The sequence below is a fragment of the Solanum verrucosum genome, unplaced genomic scaffold, assembly GCF_900185275.1.
Source record: "Solanum verrucosum unplaced genomic scaffold, falcon-dt-bn FXZP01000064.1, whole genome shotgun sequence".
In the NCBI taxonomy this organism is placed as follows: Eukaryota; Viridiplantae; Streptophyta; class Magnoliopsida; order Solanales; family Solanaceae; genus Solanum; species Solanum verrucosum.
This window is the reverse complement of record NW_026020144.1, coordinates 1,194,724-1,215,988: the sequence shown is the minus strand read 5'-3', so window position 1 is coordinate 1,215,988 and position 21,265 is coordinate 1,194,724. Positions and strand designations below refer to the sequence as shown.

General features: G+C 33.7%; 3 protein-coding genes and 1 non-coding gene across 4 annotated transcripts; 2 read left to right on the top strand and 2 right to left on the bottom strand.

The window, feature by feature from the left end:
- Window positions 1–1,462: 1,462 nt before the first annotated feature.
- Window positions 1,463–1,568, top strand: LOC125827980 (small nucleolar RNA Z279/snoR105/snoR108). Its single transcript, XR_007443026.1, has one exon. It is a non-coding gene; the product is annotated as a small nucleolar RNA Z279/snoR105/snoR108 (small nucleolar RNA).
- Window positions 1,569–6,437: 4,869 nt separating this feature from the next.
- Window positions 6,438–8,522, top strand: LOC125827736 (uncharacterized). The gene is made up of 5 exons (XM_049507063.1): window positions 6,438–6,543; window positions 6,588–6,952; window positions 7,309–7,371; window positions 7,502–7,576; window positions 8,023–8,522. Exons 1-5 carry the CDS (start codon window positions 6,465–6,467, stop codon window positions 8,404–8,406), a joined length of 966 nt encoding a protein of 321 aa, XP_049363020.1. The 5' UTR covers window positions 6,438–6,464; the 3' UTR covers window positions 8,407–8,522.
- A 1,938-nt stretch (window positions 8,523–10,460) lies between these two features.
- On the bottom strand, window positions 10,461–13,037 carry LOC125827675 (tubulin beta-1 chain). Its single transcript, XM_049506992.1, has 3 exons — window positions 12,539–13,037; window positions 11,366–11,635; window positions 10,461–11,278 (listed from the first exon to the last, which is right to left on the bottom strand). Exons 1-3 carry the CDS (start codon window positions 12,939–12,941, stop codon window positions 10,596–10,598), a joined length of 1,356 nt encoding a protein of 451 aa, XP_049362949.1. The 5' UTR covers window positions 12,942–13,037; the 3' UTR covers window positions 10,461–10,595.
- Window positions 13,038–14,920: 1,883 nt separating this feature from the next.
- On the bottom strand, window positions 14,921–20,768 carry LOC125827688 (uncharacterized). The gene is made up of 13 exons (XM_049507007.1): window positions 20,510–20,768; window positions 20,328–20,415; window positions 20,020–20,206; window positions 19,803–19,893; window positions 17,969–18,004; window positions 17,743–17,841; window positions 17,016–17,146; window positions 16,816–16,864; window positions 16,640–16,729; window positions 16,507–16,560; window positions 15,959–16,024; window positions 15,259–15,356; window positions 14,921–15,172 (listed from the first exon to the last, which is right to left on the bottom strand). The coding sequence occupies exons 1-13, from the start codon at window positions 20,585–20,587 to the stop codon at window positions 15,103–15,105; spliced, it is 1,137 nt and encodes a 378-aa protein (XP_049362964.1). The 5' UTR covers window positions 20,588–20,768; the 3' UTR covers window positions 14,921–15,102.
- Window positions 20,769–21,265: the final 497 nt, after the last annotated feature.

Below are 21,265 nucleotides of genomic sequence, written 5' to 3'. Positions count from 1 at the left end.
CGTCCTTTATAGTCTTACCCTTTTGAACCCCATGCCCTTTTTAAACTCTCTTTTTAGATAATTGTACATTTTCCCTAGTGACTCAAAGGTGGAGTTAACACAAATACAGAGTTTTGGGTCAAAATTATTAGATTTTGTTGAAATCGTAACTGCCCCCCTTCCAAATATTCCATATGCTTATATAAATCACACTTTTCTTCTTTTCTAGTCTCTAATAAGTATTTCTAATTCTAGCTTTTGATCTACAAGTATGGCATATAACATGGCAATTTCCTTGTTCAATATGATGTGTTACTACAATTCCTATTTCTTTCAATCACAAGAAATTGCAAATTCACTCCATTCAATCTTTTCTCTACTAACCTCACTACTTCTCAGCTTTCTCATATTGAAGTACCAAAATCATGACAATACACCCTTTGAAACACACCCCAAATCCATATATTGTGCCATAACAAGCTTTGTTGCTTATTCCAAGTTACATGACATAGAAAAAAGATTTTCTCCACAACTACGACGTATAATTAGAAGGAATTGTGCCTATGTTGTTGTTGTTCATTGTTATTCTATGTTGTTGTTTGGATCATTGTGTGTTGCATCTTTGGTGTCTATTTTGCTACCAGACTCAGCTAGCCCTGCTTTGTATTTGCTCTGTCTCATGCTTCCTATTTGTGGATTACTACATTTGGCCTATAGGAACTTTGTGGTGATTTTTTGGCCTAGGCATGATCAGAGGTGGTTCATGGCTCATTTTTATCGTATCCGTGACCAATTGGATCTCCCTTTGTAGGAAGATTCAAGGGTGGATCTAACTTGAAGTTACATGTTCGACAAAATTCAATAATTTATATTCATATCTTGTATTTGTATAATTTGTATTATGTAATTGAATCAGTTTCATATGTATAAGAATCTATTCAATATCTAGTAAGAAAATAGGCTCTGGTCCAACTTACAAACTTAAAATTTTTGGATGTACCTCTAGGAGGACCTTATACTTTTTAATATGGGTGCAATTTACAACTTCATTGCTCTTACCTGGCTTCGCTCCTGATTGTGGCTCAACCAAGTTAAGATTCATGCCAGGATGTTTCATATTGGGGATAAATCACTTTTTAACTAAGGTGATTTCATATTTAATACTTTAACACAACATTTCTAATTAAGAACAACTCAACCACCGATACTTATTAGTTGATCCTTCCAAGATTTCTCCAAGGATGAAGCTTTAAATCCAAGCAAATGTTATTTGATAGTAGTATATACTAGCATTTCACTTATCAGACAGAATTAAGAGTAAACTGATCCATATTAGCATTAGATTACTTAACATATAGCTGCAAAATGAATTTAAGATAACGAACCACACCGGAGAATGAACATAGTTGTGGCCTCGTTGGTTAGAATAAAATATGGAGGCTGTGGGTTAAGTTAAAATATGATCCTTCAGGCAAGTTTTAACGGGATATGATGAGTGGTCAATACTCGCATTAAAATATGCGAGAAGGGCGTTCAGGCTCAGCCTGTTACGACAATTTGGGCGCTCTCAATTTTACCAATCTGATCCCTATGCTTGAATTATCTTATAACCCCTACCCCCACCTCTCTACACACATCCCTCCCCCCTAAGTTAAGTTTTCTAATTTTTTTTATTTTTTTTATAAAACATAGTTTGTTTTAGGGAAATATATCATTACCCCATTAAACTAAGACCTGTTTTTTAAAAAGACACTTGAACTTTGCGGGGGTCCTATTACCCCCTCTTTTTATGTAGAATGAATTTATTGTCCCATTACGTGCCTATGTGGCATGTAGAGTGTAGTTCACTCTCTGATAGCGAGTGAGCTGAGTCAAAACGTAAATATATATTTATTTAAGTATTTATTTAATTAGAAATGTTATTTTTTTTTCTTTTATTTATTTTATTGTTCTTTCTCCATTTTATTTTAATTTTTTGCTATCTTCTTCTCCAAAACTCAAAAGAATCAACTATCTCATCTCTATCTTCTTCAACTTAGAAAACCCATTTACTTCACTCGTTTTGTTTTTCCTTGTCTTCTTGCTTCTCTTTGTTCCCTTTTCTTCTTTTGTCCCTTATTTTTTCAAAAATAATAATAATTGTGAACCTCCTTTGATAATATATATATATATTTTAAAAATGTAGTTCTTTAGCATCGATTCGAGTGTATTATAGTATTTCATTACCTCCATCATAATGGAGTTTCGCTGCATAATTATTTTAATATTGGAAAGAAGATGATAGATTGAAGGTGATTATTAATTTTCAATTTATAATTTATTAGTAATTTTATTTTGATTTAATAATGATTTGATGAGATTTTAATAATGGGTGATGAAGGCTACTCCATTGGCCGTGATGGTGGCCAAGTCGAGGACTTGCAGTGATGACGGCTGGCTAGATGGAAGGCTGCAACAACGAAAAAGAGTGATAAAGAAAGAAGAAGAAAGAGAAAAAAAATGAAACTAATAAAATTAAAAAATTAAAATAAAGATTAAAAATTAAAACTTTACACGTGTCAGATAATAATTGGTGCGTGAGCGCACTTTCTTTTTTGCAATTGAGGGTGGCTGAAAAGTTGGATTTTTATAACACTTCAAAATTGTTTAAGGGGGTAATAGGACCCCCGCAAAGTTTAAGTGTCTTTTTAAAAAACAGGTCTTAGTTTAATGGGGTAATTATGTATTTTCTCTTTGTTTTATAACTAAATTATAAGGTACTTACATTTCTTATTGGAATGATATCAACTAAATAATTAAAGATAATTTAGACTAAAAAAAAAAAAAAAACCACAACCACCTAATATTTCATGTAGAAAATTCACAAACAAAATAATAGTTCAGGTATACTATCATTATCATTGAACAATTCGACCATGAGTGATGTGATAAAACATTAAATATTACTCCATATATCACAAATCATAATATTTAAAGAACATTTTTGTACATTAAACATATTTCAAATTGTAGACTTTAATATTCACGGTTAATTATGCAACTATTAGGACTCAGAATTCATTAATGAAACATGATTGATATTATTAGAGAGTCCTACATCGAATTATATTACTTATATGATATATAACAATCCTTCTTTTATGAACTAATTTTTATGGTTACGGATAAGTATCACTTTATCCACATTGATCAAATAACTTTCGTAGAGATTATTTCATGAAACATCCGTACATTTATATTATATGATACAGAACAATCCTTCTTTTATAAACTGATTTTTATAATTACCGATAAGTATCATTTTACCCACACCGATCGAATAACCTTTCGCAGAGATCATTTCATGAAACATCCATACATAAATTAAATTAGGACTAGAATCATAAATACCATAAATAAAAAATTCTAAACTATTAAGATATCTTATTCTCAATTTGTTTCCTACAGATTTCTGATTAATTATGGACTTAAAAGTAAATCAAATGAAATGATTATATTATAGATGTAATAACATTTTAGTTAGTGTAATTTGTACTTTAGAGGAAAGGTTTAAGAAAGGAAGTTAAGGTTAGAGAACCCAAAACTTGGGTAAAATGTTTAGATTTATTTATTGAAGATGAGACAATAACAATAAAGATGAAATAAAGACAAAATTGCAGCATTTGTGGATGTGCTCTTCTCAATGATTAGGAAGTAAAATATCTTGTAGTAGTGAAAAGAAAAATTGACACCTCCCTCCTTATTTACCCCACCATTTATGTCTCTACCCTTCACTTCTTTCTGATTCATTACCACAATTTCTTGTTCAGCAAACACCTTTTACATTTACTTTTTACAACATGATTACAGAATTAGAGAACATTTTCATATACTCTCTTTATATCTTTAGTTCTAATTTATATGACACATATTTAGAGCATGACCTAATCAATAAATTGATTGAGAAACATGAGAATTCAGGTTCATCCGTTGAGACAAAAACACTTGTGAGTCTTCTTATTTGTGTTAGCCTTGATGTGACAGATATTTCGTTCAATTAGTCGAGATGTGTGAAAATTGGCTCGGATACCACAGTCGTCAAAATATATAAATTATGTGTCACACTTTTTAATTAATTACGTCTTAGAAATGATGTCACATTTCTAGCACTAGTGGAAGTGCTTCACCCAGACTTTTGGTCTCGGGTTCGAGCCCTGGGTATGGAGAAAATCTTGTTGGGAGCGCCACCCCCGAATGGACCCTGCAGAGCGCGATTCGAATTTAGTCGGAGTTCTAATGTGGGCTCCGGACACCGGGTGGGAGACCAAAAAAAAAAAAACTTAACTTGAAATTACATATTTATCCTTAATAAAATTATTTATACAAATAATCAACCTGTTTTAGATGACAAATTTTTTTTAAAAAAAAAATTTATTTTCTTTAATAAATTGTGTCAAAGCAAACAGTGTCACATAAATTTAAATGAAAATAATAATTTCTTTTTTAAATTTTGCATCACATTAGACTAACAAATTAAAATTGAAAGATTACTTTTTTATGTTTAGCCAAAACTGTAAAATTTTAAAGATATTAATACTCGTATTTCCAAAATTTGGTAGGAAGTGATAATTTGACTTGTTTCACTCTGTATGCATTTTATTGGATGGGATTGGAAACAGGCTGTAGTCTTTGAGTTTTCCACCTACCCTACCCCCAAACCTTCTGACACGCCACTTAAAAAGAAAAAGGAAATAAAAATAGAATTGAAAATGAAGAAAATTTATAAGAAAAATAAATAAGAGAAGTATTGAAAATATTTCCGAATTTGACTTAAATTATTAGTTTCATTTTAAATTATTGACAGTTTTAAAAACACTCTTTTACTTGTCTAATTAAACTTAGATACATCCTGATACAAGTGGCCTCAAACTCTTGTAAGAACATGAAACTCTTAATAAAAAACTAAGAGAAATGTTGAAAATATTTCTAAACTTAGTGAGAATTTAGGCGTGTATTTTACTCATATTGCAAGATCGAAAGTATATTTAAAGTTCAATTAATCAAATAAGAGGATATTATTAAGAGTGTCAATAGTTTAAAAATGAAACTAATGATGCGCGTTGAATTTATGGTACTTTCAATACGTTCGGAATAAATTAAGTGAAAAGAACATATCCAATCATTTGGTATTTTGAATCCACTAATCGATTAAGTTAAATTCGTTTTGTGGTGCATCCATTAAAGGAAAAACAATTAGGAGAGGTACAAGTCCAAATACAAATTCAAAAAAAAATATTGAATGTATTTACATATTAAGTAGAATCAATATTAGTATTTCTAATTATTCAAAATTTCAAAATCTATAAAATTAAAAATTAAAATCCTGCTCCACCTTTATTTCAAGTATTTCCTTAATTTTAGGACTTGAGTCCAAAACCTCTTATTATAGTCCTAATGTTATTAAGTTATTTTGACGCCAATTAAATTGATTTTAAGACTCCAATTTATATCTCTTATCACCAAAAGAAAAAAGAAATTTTTTTCTTGACATAATTACAGGTAATAAATTACATTAGTCCCCTAATTAACTATTGAGATTAAAAAATAATAATAATCATAATTAAGTAATTAAACTTGTAAAAAGTACATGTTATACCATTGATTTGATGTATGCACTACTTTCTCATTCCCTCTTGTTAAGTAAGAAAATTGACCTTTCCTATTCTACTCTTTTCGTCATCGTAGGTACTTAGACATAGATTTGATTGAAAGTTAAACAATTTCCTTTTTTGAATTTAAAGTGCAGAAAATGAATTTGAGAGTAAACATTGTATATTTGTATTTAAACATACATTCTTGGAAAAATGTGAAATTTTTTTGAGTGATGTTTTTTTAAAAAAAAAAAAAAAAACTAACCAAAAAATTAGTACAATGTATTATATTTATGCCTCATAATATGTGTCATGTTTTATTTTAGAGAGTAAAACTTAATTAGCATTGATCAACATTGTAAGATATAACTTTTCATTATATTGATACAAGTAGAAGTATAATTTATAGTGATGCTTTTCGTATATATTTTTAATATCTAAATCGTAATTATAAACTATTGAATTAATCTAATTCAACCAAACTTTAAAAATTACCGAATAGCAAAAGTTAACATGAGACGAAAATCACTAAAAGGTGTGGTGCAATGGATGTGTGACAATTCATTCCTTAATTAGAGATCTCGATTTCGAGCCTTAGAATCCTTAATAGAGAATATTAACTCTATATCTTACATGAGTATCGAACATCGAACGTAAAATCAAAAGAAAAAAATAAGGAAGAAAGGAATTTTAAGAACTAAGGAATTCTATTTTGTTCAAATAAGGAAAAAAAATTACTCAAAGAAAAAAAGGAAAATATTTTTAAAATGAAAAAAAAAGAGAGGCTCAAAGCATAAACCCTAGACAACCCTCGCATCTCTATTTGTTTGCCACGTGTCATCAGCCACAAACTCCATGGATTTCTCCCCCTTATTACCAAACCCCCTACCACTTCTCCATCTTCTTCTTCTTCTTCTTCTTCCTCATCCTCCTCTGCTCTGTTTCTCTCTCAATTTTCTCTCCTACCAAACCGCCGCAAAAATTCAACCAGAATGAAAAACAGCAAGCAGAACGAACTGTGTGATTTGTTTCATAATCCATCTAAAGATGAAATTGAAGTAGTAGAAATTCTACTCGATCTCGAAAATCTAGTGAGAGAAAGACAATATTGTTCGGTAATTTGGGGTTCTAAGAAAAGGAGATCTAATCGACGCATCGATTCTTCTTCTTCTCCAGTCGTCAACTCATCAAGTTCTATTCAAGGAAGTTCGAAAATCGATGAAAACGAAATTGAACCAAAAATTAAAGCTGAAGTTACTAGCCCTGCTACTCCTCTTTCATTTTCCCCAAGTGAATCTGATGAAAAATCCAAACATTCTTCTCGAAAAAACTATAAACGAAAGGTACTATTCTCAACTCCCTCTCTTCTTCTTCTTCGTGAATTCATAATTGTTAATTGATTTTCAAAACTTGTTTTCTACGATTCGATATCTGTTTCTTTTTTCTCTCAATTAACCGGTTTCAATGCCTTCTCCCCTGTTTCGGATAATTTTTGTTTTATGAAAGTGGGTCATTTTTAATAGAATTTTCAACTACGTTACAACCATGATAACATACGCAGTGAAATCTCACAAATAGAGTTGACTGTTTTTGAAAAATCCTTGACTAGAAATTTAAATCTTGTTGCAAGAAATTTTTATCTTTATGATTGGGAATTTGGTGAATGATTTGAGTATTAAAATTGTTGATTGGTTTGCAGACGAGGGAGGAGTTAGTGGATAAAATAAAACAATTATCTCAATGCAGAGAATCGCTTACAGGGGTAAGTTTGTAAATTCCTTTAACATAAATTTAGTTTTTATTTTCTTTTCCTAAATTATCCTCTGTCTTTTTTTTCTTTTTTTTTCTTGATATATTTTATTTATTTATTGCTGGAAATGGAATTTGTACAGGAAGTGGAGAATGTTCGTAATTACTACAACAATCAAAAAGCTTATAATTTGAAGTTGAAAGCAATGAAAGAAGAGGTAAATATTCATCTCTATTTTTGGTAAATATGTTTACTATTTTCTCACTTATTTGAGATTTGTGATTGTGGCTGGGGTGGGGTGGGGGGTTGCATAATTTGTCCACAAAATTGATCATTTGCTACACTAATAGTATGAAAGAACGTTTACGTTATCAGTATAATTTAACTCGCGATAACATATTATTATTCTTTTTTTGAAGCTTTATTATTAGCTTACGACAAAAAATGTATAATTTAACTCGTGATGGCATATTGTTACTCTATTTTTTCAAGTTTGCTTATTAGTTTATGATAAAAAGTGTATAATTTAACTCACGATAACATATTATTACTCTATTTTTCAAGTTCCCTTGTTAGCATTCAGCTTCTTCCTTCGCGTAATCTACCGGATAACGGCCTCCTTGTTACGTTGCATTTTGTGATCTTACGCTTTGTTAATTACAGGTAACAAGAATGGTGAATTTCCAAGGGGGTGGTGTTAATTTAGGTCAACTTTACAGTAATCCTGGAATAGAGCCCAATCGTCAACAGCCGTTCATTATGGATCAGGTTGCTTCAAGATCAGAAGCTTTCCATAGATTTCAGTACCCATTGGGCCAGCTGCAACAGGCCCAGCATTTGTACTCAAATGGGTTGGGCCCAGGCCCAATGGGCCTTCCGGATCTGAATGTTACGGTGGACGAGGCTTTCGCATTGGACCCGTTCGATATCGATAGAATGAATGTTGAAAGGAAGGCCCAATATGCTGAAGCTAGAAGGAAGAGGAGGATTAAAAGAATAGAAATTAAGAATTCATCTGGTTTTATTAGACCACCAAGGAGGAGATAGTAGGTATTTTTTGTATTTTTGATCCCTCCATAGAATGATAGTATTATTTTTTTGAGCGATACGGAAGGCCAATCGAGCAAAGCTCTATTTTTTTGCTTTCGTCATGTCGCTAAGTGAAATTGTATCGTACATTAGTTGATGAGCTATAATGATGTACGTATACTTTTCATTGATCGTTCAAACAAAATATTTCCCTGGATTTAGGTTTTGAGTTTGATTTTTTAGCAATTGGATTATTTTGCATGACATTTTGGTAATTGAGTGGTCAATGAAGTGATTGAGAATTCTGAGGTCTCAAATTCAAAATTTAGTGGAGAAAAAAAATCATTAGGTGATTCTTCTCACATGTCCTATCCCCCTAGGTATCTCGTGGAATTAGTCAAGGTGTACAAAAGATAGCTTGGACACTCCTGAATATAATTAAATATTAAGAATGTATGTCTTAAACTCTTAGAATAGATAATCACACACTTCAAAGTTCAAACATAACCACTTGTCATGTTGTTTTATCAATATATTAAAGAATGAGAAAAATTTCAAAATGTCAATATCTAGTTATTGTCTTTGATAATTGGACGCGTGGATCTTTGTACTATTCAGAAAGGCATAATGGATCAAAATATCTGCAGTTAGATTTATTTTGTTCTGTCCCAAGTAACTTGGAGACTTAATAGGCCCAAATCAATAAAACTGGGCTATTAACTAGGTCAACATAAAACTAGGTTTAGGGTTTGGTGACTGCTACTGTATATACTAACACTAGTGACTAAAATTTCTCTCTAGGCTATGTGAAAAATGTCGTGTCTTTTCTTTCTCTTTTCTTTCTCTTGTCATTGTTTGAGTTAATTTATGTGCACATCGACTAATTTCACGATAACTCATTCTCTTTGTTATGTTTTCTGTTATAGTTTGATTGAAAATTGATTGCAAAAGGGGTATGCTGACGATGACATTATTATTGAGGATATAAGAAGCTCAAACTTTATTGAAGTTTGAGCGATGCTTTTTCCTATTACTTCCATGACTCTGATGCATACTTTATCCCAATTACCTTATATTTATTGCATTTTTTTCTTTGTTGGCAAAATTAAGTGCTTTCATGGCGAGATTATATTGGCTATTTTGTTTTTGTTGATATAATTTGATGGCTGCCTTACACTTGTATTCCAATTATTTGTACAGAATAAGTTTATTTGAATGAATTTAGGTTTAATTAGGTCTTTTGAATCAGTTTATTTTGTACCACTTGTCATAATTGGAAGGCCAAAGATTCTTTAATTTGATCTCAATTTTAATGTTGGTACTTTAATTCATAGTTGTTTTAGTTAGACCCTTCAAAGCAAGGGAGAAGCTGAAATATAATTAAAACTTGTTTTAGTTAGACTCTTCAATCTAGATATATTTTGGTTCCCCCATTCATAAATCAAAAATTGAATCAACTGAATTGAATAGCTGAAAAAACAAACAATAAGGGTCCACAACCTCAAAAATAATGGGGGTGGTGGATGAAATAGCCATGTTTCACTATTTAATATGGGGAAGACACTGATGAAAGAAGCTGAATATTATTTTCCTTATCTATTTTTCTTAAAAAACTTTGATTAGTTAATCAAATTCATTGTGCCATTTTTTTTTCTTTGGATATTTTGGCTCAAATTAATGTGAGTTTAGTCCAAGTACCTTTAAGGGCAAGGAAAGGCTCGTGAAACCCCCTTATTCAGCTTTCGAAACATTAATGATAAAATTGGTGAAAAAAATACATTAAATATAAGAGAATTTGAGAATTGGTTATGGATTACGGCACAAAATATAATAAGGGACTGAGAATTGGTCATTGGTTTACGGATTAAAGAGAAATGAAATGTTTCTCCAATGTAAATATGCAATAGCAGTCAGGGAAAAAAAAGATAAATCAAATGTAATAAAATAACTGCTGGAGAATATTATTTAGAGGAGTACGGATGCATATTATAATACTAGAATAGTATCTTAAGTGCAAGAAACTGCAATACACAAACAAGTATAAGAAGCTACTGTAATACAGTATATTCATATAGACCAATAAAAGACATTTCATTTCTCAACAAACCAAACACAAAGTTCAAATGAAGAGAAGACAATAGGAAACATAACAAGTTCACTTTGGCAGAAATTGAACAAACCAACAAATATCAAATGTAGACAAGTCTTTAGGATTCATATTGATGATCATCAACGGCCTCATCATCATATTCTTCCTCATCATCTGCTGTAGCATCCTGGTATTGTTGATATTCTGCAACCAAATCATTCATGTTGCTCTCGGCTTCAGTGAACTCCATTTCATCCATTCCTTCACCTGTGTACCAATGCAAGAAAGCCTTGCGCCTGAACATGGCAGTAAACTGCTCACTCACCCTTCTAAACATCTCCTGAATGGAGGTTGAATTGCCAACAAATGTGGATGCCATCTTCAGCCCAGTTGGTGGGATATCACACACACTAGACTTGACATTGTTAGGGATCCATTCAACAAAATAGGATGAGTTCTTGTTCTGCACATTGATCATCTGTTCATCTACCTCCTTTGTGCTCATCTTACCCCTAAACATGGCAGAAGCTGTCAGGTAACGTCCATGACGGGGATCTGCGGCACACATCATGTTCTTGGCATCCCACATTTGTTGAGTAAGCTCTGGCACTGTTAGAGATATGTATTGCTGTGATCCACGAGAGGTTAGTGGGGCAAATCCCACCATGAAGAAGTGAAGACGAGGGAAGGGGATTAAATTCACAGCCAATTTCCTCAGGTCTGAGTTCAGCTGACCAGGGAATCTCAAACAGCAAGTAACACCACTCATGGTTGCAGAGATCAAATGGTTCAAGTCACCAACTACAAGAGAAAATAGGGCAAATTAATCATTTGCTTACTTAAACTTGCAGATCATATTATTGGTTACCACTAAAGAGAAACACTTACAACTTGGAGTAGTGAGCTTCAAAGTCCTGAAACAAATATCATATAGAGCTTCGTTGTCAAGGACCATACATTCATCAGCATTCTCCACCAATTGGTGCACAGACAATGTAGCATTGTATGGCTCTACAACAGTGTCAGACACCTTTGGAGAAGGGAAAACAGAGAATGTGAGCATCATCCTGTCTGGATACTCCTCCCTTACCTTGGAAATCAGTAGTGTTCCCATGCCAGATCCAGTCCCTCCACCAAGTGAGTGACAAACCTGGAATCCTGATCCACACAACAAAGAATATAAATCAGTCAACTACCACCCCTCAATCAACAAATGGTAATAATTGTAGAAATAGGATCACCAAATTGATGCATCAAACATATAAAGATTATTCAATAGATACTATCACTTGTCCAGAAATTTTAAGAAAGAATCAGTGTGTATAAGATCTTAGATAAATTTCTAAAACTGGAAGGAAAAGGAAAACAAGACGATTGACTAATATTGCCATCAGTAAGATCCAGACACATCATAAATCTCAGTACTCGGTCATGAACTCTAAGAGAGTATGACTTGTTGTGAGATGCATAATGAGAAAGTTAAATTTATCCTTCTGCTAGACTATACAATTTTATGGCAATCATTTGTGTGCTCTATGAGATTCAGGCTTTATATGAACATTCAAATGTGCACATACGCATCAGCATTATTTCTACTTTGAGTCAGACAAGTTGTTAACAGCAAATATAGGCATTTTCATCATAGATCATACGATTACAAATGAGTAAAAGAGATCTGTATACAACCGACTATGCTACCGTAGGTACATTCATAGAAACAACAAACAAGCATCAAAACAAGATCAAATTCGGTTACATCTAGGCTATGTCAACTGTAAGCACATACATCGGACCAATTAGCATAGGATTTGGAATGAAAATGAGGAAGAGATCTAGTATAGGCACTTGTTAACTACCAATAGGAAGAATAAGTATGCAATTAGCAATAGAATCGAAAACAGAAACTAAAGGCACAACTATAAGAGAGAGATCTAATATATGCACTGTTAACTACCAATCGGAAGAATAAGTAAGCAATTCGCAATGAAAACGAAAACAGAAACTAAAGGCAACATGCACATTCATAGAGGAAATGAAAATTCGATTAGAAATGAACAAAACCTTGCAAGCAATCACAATTCTCCGCTTCTTTACGAACAACATCGAGAACAGCATCAATCAACTCAGCGCCTTCAGTATAATGACCTTTCGCCCAGTTATTCCCAGCACCAGACTGTCCAAACACAAAGTTATCAGGACGGAAGATCTGTCCATAGGGACCAGATCTGATACTATCCATAGTACCAGGCTCTAGATCCATAAGTACAGCCCTAGGAACATAACGTCCACCAGAAGCTTCATTGAAATAAACATTGATACGTTCAAGTTGAAGATCGGACTCAGCGGCGGTTCCTTTGTAACGTCCGGTAGGATCAACACCGTGTTCATCACAGATAACTTCCCAGAATTTGGAACCGATTTGGTTTCCACATTGTCCTCCTTGAATGTGAAGGATTTCTCTCATTTTCTCTTAGCTTTTTTGTGAAAAAATTGATGAGAGAATGAGAGAGAAGAAGAAGAACAGATGAAGATGAAGGGAGAAATGGGAAAGAGAGTGATATTTCTAGTGGTAAGTAATGGGGAGAGAGGCGGGAATACATAAACACGCAATAACTGATGGACCCTACATTATAGGGTGAGAAGAATATGGGTCCCACGATTTTCACCACCGATATTTTTGGCATCCATTATTTTCTTTTTGTTCTCTTCTTAACGCACAATAAATTAATTTAATTAAATTAAATAATCTCTTTTATCATCTCAAATATTTTCTTTTCTTTCAAAAAAATGTTTATTTTTAGAAGAAAAAAAATTAGTGACTTGTTATTATTTTTTATTAGTGTAGAATAATGTTGATTAAAAATAAGATGTTATGAGAAAGATATATGTGATGTTTTGGGAGTTTTGATAAATACTTTTATGATTGAAGGAATTAAATGTTTTTTTTATCTAAGGGGATGAAAAAATCTTAAAAGTTAGGTAACGCATATATAGACATATGTTGATTTAGGATTTGAATCCATTGACCATTTGAGTTATTGGGTTGAATTTTGATATTACTAAATATGTATTTTTGTTGAGTTCAATCAAATTCAACGCTTCTATTATACATCCCACTTAGTAATTAAGCAGTCATTTAAATTTATATTTATCAACACAACAATTGAATATTAAAAAAAATAAAAAGAAGAATAACATAGGATGGATATGGATAGTTATTAAGTGTATAAGATCATTCAAATTTATATATATTAATCAAATGAATTTGAATCGTGCACTGCAGGACGCTTATAATTGTTTAAATTATAACCTTGTTGAGTATCATATTGTTTGATGTAGCTCCTCACATATATAGTAATGTTTGAATCGTGATCAAGTTCTCTACTCAACTTGACCTTTTTCTGTTTTTGCTTTGATTTGAATTACTCTATTTATTAACCTTATTGTAATCACTTAACACACAAAAACAACCTTTAAAAGCCTACAAACTACTAGTAGTAGTTGTAGATCCAATCAAATTTTGTCAAAAAGTGGATAGAAGTGTTGAAGAATATTTTGTGTTTAATAACTAGAAACAATTTGGAAACTTAAACAATCATTTGGATCAAGAACTCAATTATTGTCATTTCATTACTGTTTTCACCTCCATTATTTCATTCACGTGCTATGTTTCTTTTTTATTACTAATATATAAGTTTTTTCACGAGCACAAACCCCACAGCCAGTGAGGTATTTATGATATTTGTGGTGTTGACAGCTACTGATTTTGTCTCAATAACTATATGGTTTGTCTACTTGCAATATTTTTTTTCAAGTATCCCATCGTGATCACCACCTAATATTATTTTCACTATGTTTTTTTATTTATGAGATGCCAACTCCAACTACTGTACTAGATGGGGACAACAACAGAGTTTTAGATCTGAATAATGGTACACTTCAATGCTTGAGCTCATCCACATAAAACTGATCTAAAAAAGATTCCACAAATATTAACTGAATTTATTACTTTCAACTCGAAGTACTTCTAGTGTGTTTTGACTTCACCAATTCGTTTTCCATTAGTCATGATCAGCCAAAAATGCTAATTTAACCTGTTTAAGACGATCTATCGAAATGTGACTGAGAATCCAGAACAAACAAAATGACGAAATAGGTAATAAAATTGCTTCTACTTCTTTGCCTTTTTTATAATGTTCAAGAGTATACTTGATTCAGAGGATCTGTAAAGTTTTTCCCTTTGTTTGAAAGAGACTTGATTTTCAAAGGATAAGGGCATGAATATAACACATACTTATTTCCTATGTTGCTCCGATTCTCTGAAGAACTCCAGAAGTAGTGCATTTTTGGAGGAGCTGGCACGGGGCGTGGCTCTTGTTTCGGAGAGTCCATGCAACATAGCTTTTATCATAAAAGCCTATTCATTACCACAACAGACGAGAATCACAGAAAATGTTACCAAAATAGAGTTTAGAAAAACATACGAAATTAGGAAGTTTATACGTCCTTTTGGGGTCTTTCTTATGCACATCTAGAAACATTACAATACAAAGATCAACAGCTAAAGACTTGAATACAGGACATCACCAAAATGTAGAACAAACGAATTCTTGTAACAGCTGCTTTCATCGATTTTGAAGCATGGATTCGTTGCAGTATTTCTTGAAATTCAAGCATTCTTCCACAATGAAATCACTGCAAAATTTGATTTCAAAAAATAGTGTTAGTGACACAAATAGCAACCTTTTTCATCATACAAGCAGCAACAAGTGGAAACTTACAAGATCCGCTCAGCCATATCTGATGTTTCCCATCTGGGACTCCACGGGTATTCAGTAGTGACTGGAGACTTGATGGGCAGACCTTGAGAATTAAAGTGCTATACAAACATGCCAATGCACAAATATGAGCACCCAGTCAATTGATACTACAACAACAACTACTACTACACCTCGACACCAATCAAGTTGGGGTTAGTGAATCAAGTGGTAGCACCATCAAAAGTTTTCGCACAAAGTAAGCACAAACAGATGAGTGGAAGGGCAAAAGCTGAGAAGTATGCCACTCCTATCACAGAATGGCGGGCAAGAATTGGGGGGCATAACCACTACATTTTTTCACAAAAAGGTTCTATGCTTAATATTACATGCTCATGAAGGCAAACTAAAAGACGCTCGATTATTACAAACAACCATACCAAAATATCTTAAATCCTGTCACGATATCTTTCTCAAAAAAAAATCCTGTCACGTTATTGAACAACAACATCAACAACATAACCAGTGAAATCCCACAAGTGGGATCTGCAGAGAGTAGAGTGTATGCAGACCTTACCCCTACCTCGTGGGGTAGAGAGGTTGTTTCCACCCTCAGCTCAAGTGTGGCAAATCAAAAGAAAAGGTACATGGAGAAAAGAATAAAATATAGTAAAGGTAAGAAGGCACCAATATAGTTCAAGGGGACCTACACAAACTATTTTACCTGGGAACTCTGAAGCATCAAACTTGGCTGCTGCTTAGGGAACTGAAGTGGGATGGCAACATGAACCTAAAATATCAAGGATATTATAAGATTTATCTACGAATAATCGCTCATCAATAACATTTCGATATAAGCAGCACAAGCAAAGATATTCAATCATGGGAACATGGTCTCCAGTCAGCATGTCAAACAAAGCTTTATCTTGTGGAAGAAAAAAGAGCAACGTATTTGCTGAACGAATTGCAACTATAGGTAAGACCATGACCTGTTTCTCTATGTTTTTGAGTTATTCTTATAGATGTATGGACTATTTTGTATCAGGTGTTTGCATTCATTTGAAATTCTACTCAATTTCCCATCGTTCTTCAGCTATCAAAGTCTTCCCCCCACCCCCCACCCCCTCTTGAGAAGCAAAAACTGAAATTTATGCACCCAGTCCTCCCGAGAACATGCCGTAAATAATTATAATAAAATGCTTCCAAGCATCACATCAGGAAAGAAATTTCTACTATGTGTGTGTCTGCTTACAAGTCATTAAGTTACCGTACCAGAAAAGTAAATACCCCAGAGGAAGATAGAAAGGTCGCCTTCCTGCAGAAAAGCTGACAAATGAAGAAAGGATCATTGAACATGTCATCTATCAGCGGACATACTAATTACTACAGAATTAAGATTGCATACTGGATCTGCTTCCACTGGCCTTCCAAAAAGAGGAGCTAATGCCATAATGAGCTTCCTTCTACTTTCAATGGATGCAACTGCATCTTTAATCTGTCAAGAGCAAATGGACAAAACAGGAAAGAGAACTTTAACAAAATAATTTGGCATAAACTCCAATGGAGAAATTAGTAACTAACCTGTGATTCAAGCATCTCTTCTAAAGTCGGAAGGTACTCAGCCATGCACCTAGAAATTAAAAGAGAAGAAAGAGAAAAGAATTATGAAACATAAAATGATACCGCAACTTTGTTGGAAAGGAAAACATAACAAAAATGTTCCTCAAATAGGAGAAGGGTTGACAAGGGTGCCGGCTTCTGCAGCAATAATCAGAACTTACATTCCATCCAACCATGCAGGAAGCCTGAAATCATCAATTGAGAAGACAGCCTTCAATTCAGGAGAAGATACCAATTTCAAACGTGGGGCAGTAGGAGCACTGGAGTATTTCCTGCCAACTGGATATATAACCTGTCACATTAGTAAAGTTAATCGAGTGAGAACCGGGAAAGGAAGAAAAACTGACAAGCCAAAAGATGATTCGACAAATAAATTACTCATTTAGCCTCAATGATAATTTACAAGCTGAAGAAACAATTAAACCAACAAATGAACTGATTTAACCTCCACAAAAAGTTTCAGTTTTAACACTTAAATGATGCAGCTTTAAGAATGAGATGAAAGCAAGTAAATGACAAAAAAGATGCATTGTATTCATTCATCCTAATTTTCCCCCGGAAGATATAATGCCTCAAATGATCCTCAAATGATGCCATGCTTAAATCTCCTTCAATCAGTATCTTCTACTACTATGATTCTTTAAGAAAAAACATTTTATTTAAAATGTGATCTTCATTCTTTTAATTATTATAGCTATTACTTTTAAAACTAAGGAAAGCAAACTAAAATAGATTTGAGAGACTAGGGCTTAGTTTCAGTTGACAATCAAACCATATAACTATTTCAGTTGTGTTGGAGATATTAAAATTTAATCAGTGTTTTCATCTTCTGGTAATATATACAGACAAGTATACACAATGTACGGAAAGATCCACCAGAAAGCCGACCTGTAGATATATCTTCTGTGGATGACGCCAAGTGGATCCCGCAACCATTTTGTTTAAATCCAAATCCAGCAGTGGGACAGCAAATTTAACCTCTTCTGGCTACACTACAATTTAATGGCACAGAAACCATCCATATAGTCAAGATTCGAACGTTACGCAGGATAATCCTTTCACATAAGATAAGAAAGGGGATAATTAAATGCAGGTGTTAGTGACAGTGGAGTACCTTATCAATATTTGAACTCAAAGACATTTCAATCCCCTGCAACATAATGATCAAAAACAGAACAAAGTATAAATTAAAGCTCGTTATAGAAAGTACAAATTATAATTTGAGGAGGAGAGGGTTGGAGCCGCGATCACACTTTTAAAACCCCTTCCCCTCTATAGAGTCTTTCAATCTAATAAATTAGGCCAGAAAACCATCAACATTAGAGTTAACTCTTGCACTCAAATGAGCCCTATGAATCCATCACACATAATCCTAATAGCTAAACCTATAAGCAATAGGCAATCCACTGTAAGAATTGAAATGTAGCGACATTTTCAAAATTCACCACACAGGATGATGTATGCTACCTAGATCAATTTGGACAGCAAATTTTGATATACACCTTAGAAAGCAACCATAGACTAAGTTGCTCGGACTCGGATACGGGTGTCCGATACGGGTATGGATCTAGAGGTCACGTCCTCTATGATCTAAATTTTAAGATTCGGGGATATGGATCCATGTATGTATACGGGTGCGGGGATTCGGCTTAAAATAATTCCAATATGTAAAAATAGAGTTATAAAACCTAAATTATGAGATATTATGTGGAAAACATGAGGAGAAATATTGATCATGAGGAGAATCCCGAAAGGAGATAAAAGGAAAGGGAGTGGCAATAGATATTTATATATACAAGGTATTTCATTTTCTTCAATTTCGCCTTAGTTTTTGTTTTGATTATAGAAATCATCAAATCTGTCTGGAATTTCTGCCTCAAATTTGGTCAAAGTACCCAAAACTAGTTGACTAAATCAGGTATGGATCCCACACCCACGTTTTATCGATACGGGTGCGGTACCCAAAGTGAAGAGTCTGAGCAGACCATATATGCTCATAACCTAAGTTGCTTGGACTCTTCACTTTTGGTGCCGCACCCGTGTCGACACAACATCGGTGCGGGTGTGGGATCCGTGTCCGATTTGGTCAACCAATTTTGGGTACTTTGACCAAAATCAATGGGGAAAGTCTTGGACAGTTTTAATGATTTCTATAATCAATACAAAAGCTAAGATGAAATTGAAGAAAATGGAATGCCTTTTATGTAGAAATTTCTATGTCACTCCTTTTCCTTTAATATCCTTCCTAAATTCTCCTCTAGATCCGCACCTGTATCCCCGAATCTTAAAAATCACATCATGAAGGATCCAACCTCTAGATCCGCACCCATATCGGGCACCCGCATCTGAGTCCGAGCAACTTAGCTCATAACACTAGGTCTGAAACATAAGCATATATAACATACTGAGACTTTATATACTCTAGACAGTAAAGAAACTATGGCTACAAAGTATTCAAAATTGACAATCCCTCCACTATTTCCAAACAAGAATTTAAGGATCTATAGAGCTCAGTTTTGAGTCTCTCTACAAGAACTATGTAGATGCCTGTAGTAGATGCTTTACACACTCCCATTTTTTTGAGATTCTCTCTAAGATTTGATTTTCATTACAAGTATCCTTTACTTCTTAGTTATAATGAATCAAGTATAATTTGTTGTTTGTCACGATCATGCCAATAATACAAATGCAATAGGACACCTAGCTCCATTGGGAGGAACTCCTGATTCCATATCATCTACTTACATTGGAGGCGAATTAGCAGCAGCCAAAGACTCAATTAATGACAAGCTAACAAGTTCAGAAAAATGTCGGAGCTAGATTACACAACACAGTCCCCATTTTACAACTCAATAAAATAACAATGATCATCTTACTACTGAAAGATGTCCAGTGCACACGAATAATCTATCCCAAACAACAACTTGATGATCAAACTAGAAGCTTACCTCTCTGGAAAGCATTGTGCTGATTTCAAACTTCAACCTGTCATCATCAACTTGTTCAACTCTTTTCTTTTGGTACGCCTTGTACAACTCCCTAACAACCACAAAAAACTAAATCTCAGCTCTTCTTTTTTCAGAAAATGTCCTCACTTCACAATGCATGCTCTTTAAGTGAATGACAGTATACAAACTAATGATGTGAAAAGTGAAAATGCCCAACCTCAGCTGCAGGACCAGAGTGAAAAGACTAGTCGGATCTCTATTATTCCAGTCAGTAAGAGGATTCTTCAATGACTTTGAGTCACTAGCATCACTTGCAGAATGATAAGGTCGAAACGTTTCATCTTCAGCCCCAAATATAACATCTGGTGCTGCTAACGGATACACGGCATTGTATATCACATCCCCTGCCCCAAATTTCATCATCAACAATACAGGTTGTTAACACATCAAACTATGTACAGCTAGACTAATTCACTATGCAACCTTCGACAGAAATGTAAATTAGAAAGTTAAAAAGTAACTCACATTTGATGTAATCAAGGCAGAAGGGGATTACTAAGGAGAATCGATCAAACCAACCAGTGTTTTTGCCTCCTGAACACATATTCTCTACCTGAAACAAGCTCCAAAGTTCGTTCTCAGTGAATAACCATAAGCAAGTTTATAGAAATGACCTAATTTTTTTGAGTAAAAGCATATAAAATGACCTTAACAGAGAATGGAGCTTGAGTGACTAGGTAATTCAGCTGTGCAGCGATGAGTGGAGGGACTACGTCGATCGCCATGGCGGAGAATCGGTGGAATTTCACACAGATTGCTTTAGTTGCCGTCGGAGTTTAATCGGTGCTTCTTTTGATCCGGCAACGATACCGATGGATACGGGCCCTGTCTGATAGTTCGTTGGGCTTATACTTTTCTTGAAAAGTTTGGCTGGTAGCCCCTTTCAGCTAACTATTTAAATTGTATATGTAAATATTTTCAAATGTGACTGCAATAGTACGTTTTCGTCTAGAGAAACAATCTTTGAATTCGATTTTGTCATTAGGATAGGAGGGAAATCGGCAGCTCGACGGAGAGCATATCCAATCGCTATGAATGACTTGGAAAATCTTTATGTCGTCGTTCGCCTCTGAAATTTCGGATTTTAGTTATATTGATTTAAGTTGTAAACAATTTTGGAAACTTCTTTTTGTTCATTATTAAGTAATATTTTTTAGAAAGATAATATTAATATTATAAGCTAAGGCGTTACATGTGTAGTAGATATGACTACATGATCGCTTTCACTACTAGTAACTATACTCATGTTACCAAATTTTATTAAGTTATTATACATTGATGAAGAAACTAATTAGTTAGATGTTATTTTTGTTTTATCTGTTTTAATATAATATTTGACAGTATCAGAAGAAGGTTGCACAAGGAAGGATGGATTGTTAGTTAGTTGCTTGGATACCTGTTTT

Excerpts from the sequence above, each read along its gene's own strand:
- LOC125827736 (XM_049507063.1), top strand. The coding sequence starts at position 6,465 with ATGGATTTCTCCCCCTTATTACCAAACCCCCTACCACTTCTCCATCTT. Across the intron at positions 6,544-6,587 it reads TCTTCTTCCTCATCCTCCTC|AAAATTCAACCAGAATGAAA; the intron begins TGCTCTGTTTCT and ends CAAACCGCCGCA. Across the intron at positions 7,577-8,022 it reads TGAAAGCAATGAAAGAAGAG|GTAACAAGAATGGTGAATTT; the intron begins GTAAATATTCAT and ends TGTTAATTACAG.
- LOC125827675 (XM_049506992.1), bottom strand. The coding sequence starts at position 12,941 with ATGAGAGAAATCCTTCACATTCAAGGAGGACAATGTGGAAACCAAATC. Across the intron at positions 11,636-12,538 it reads GAATTGTGATTGCTTGCAAG|GATTCCAGGTTTGTCACTCA; the intron begins GTTTTGTTCATT and ends TGTGTGGATCAG. Across the intron at positions 11,279-11,365 it reads GAAGCTCACTACTCCAAGTT|TTGGTGACTTGAACCATTTG; the intron begins GTAAGTGTTTCT and ends TTTCTCTTGTAG.
- LOC125827688 (XM_049507007.1), bottom strand. The coding sequence starts at position 20,587 with ATGGCGATCGACGTAGTCCCTCCACTCATCGCTGCACAGCTGAATTAC. Across the intron at positions 16,730-16,815 it reads AAGAGATGCTTGAATCACAG|ATTAAAGATGCAGTTGCATC; the intron begins GTTAGTTACTAA and ends TGCTCTTGACAG. Across the intron at positions 16,561-16,639 it reads GGCCAGTGGAAGCAGATCCA|CTTTTCTGCAGGAAGGCGAC; the intron begins GTATGCAATCTT and ends TTCATTTGTCAG.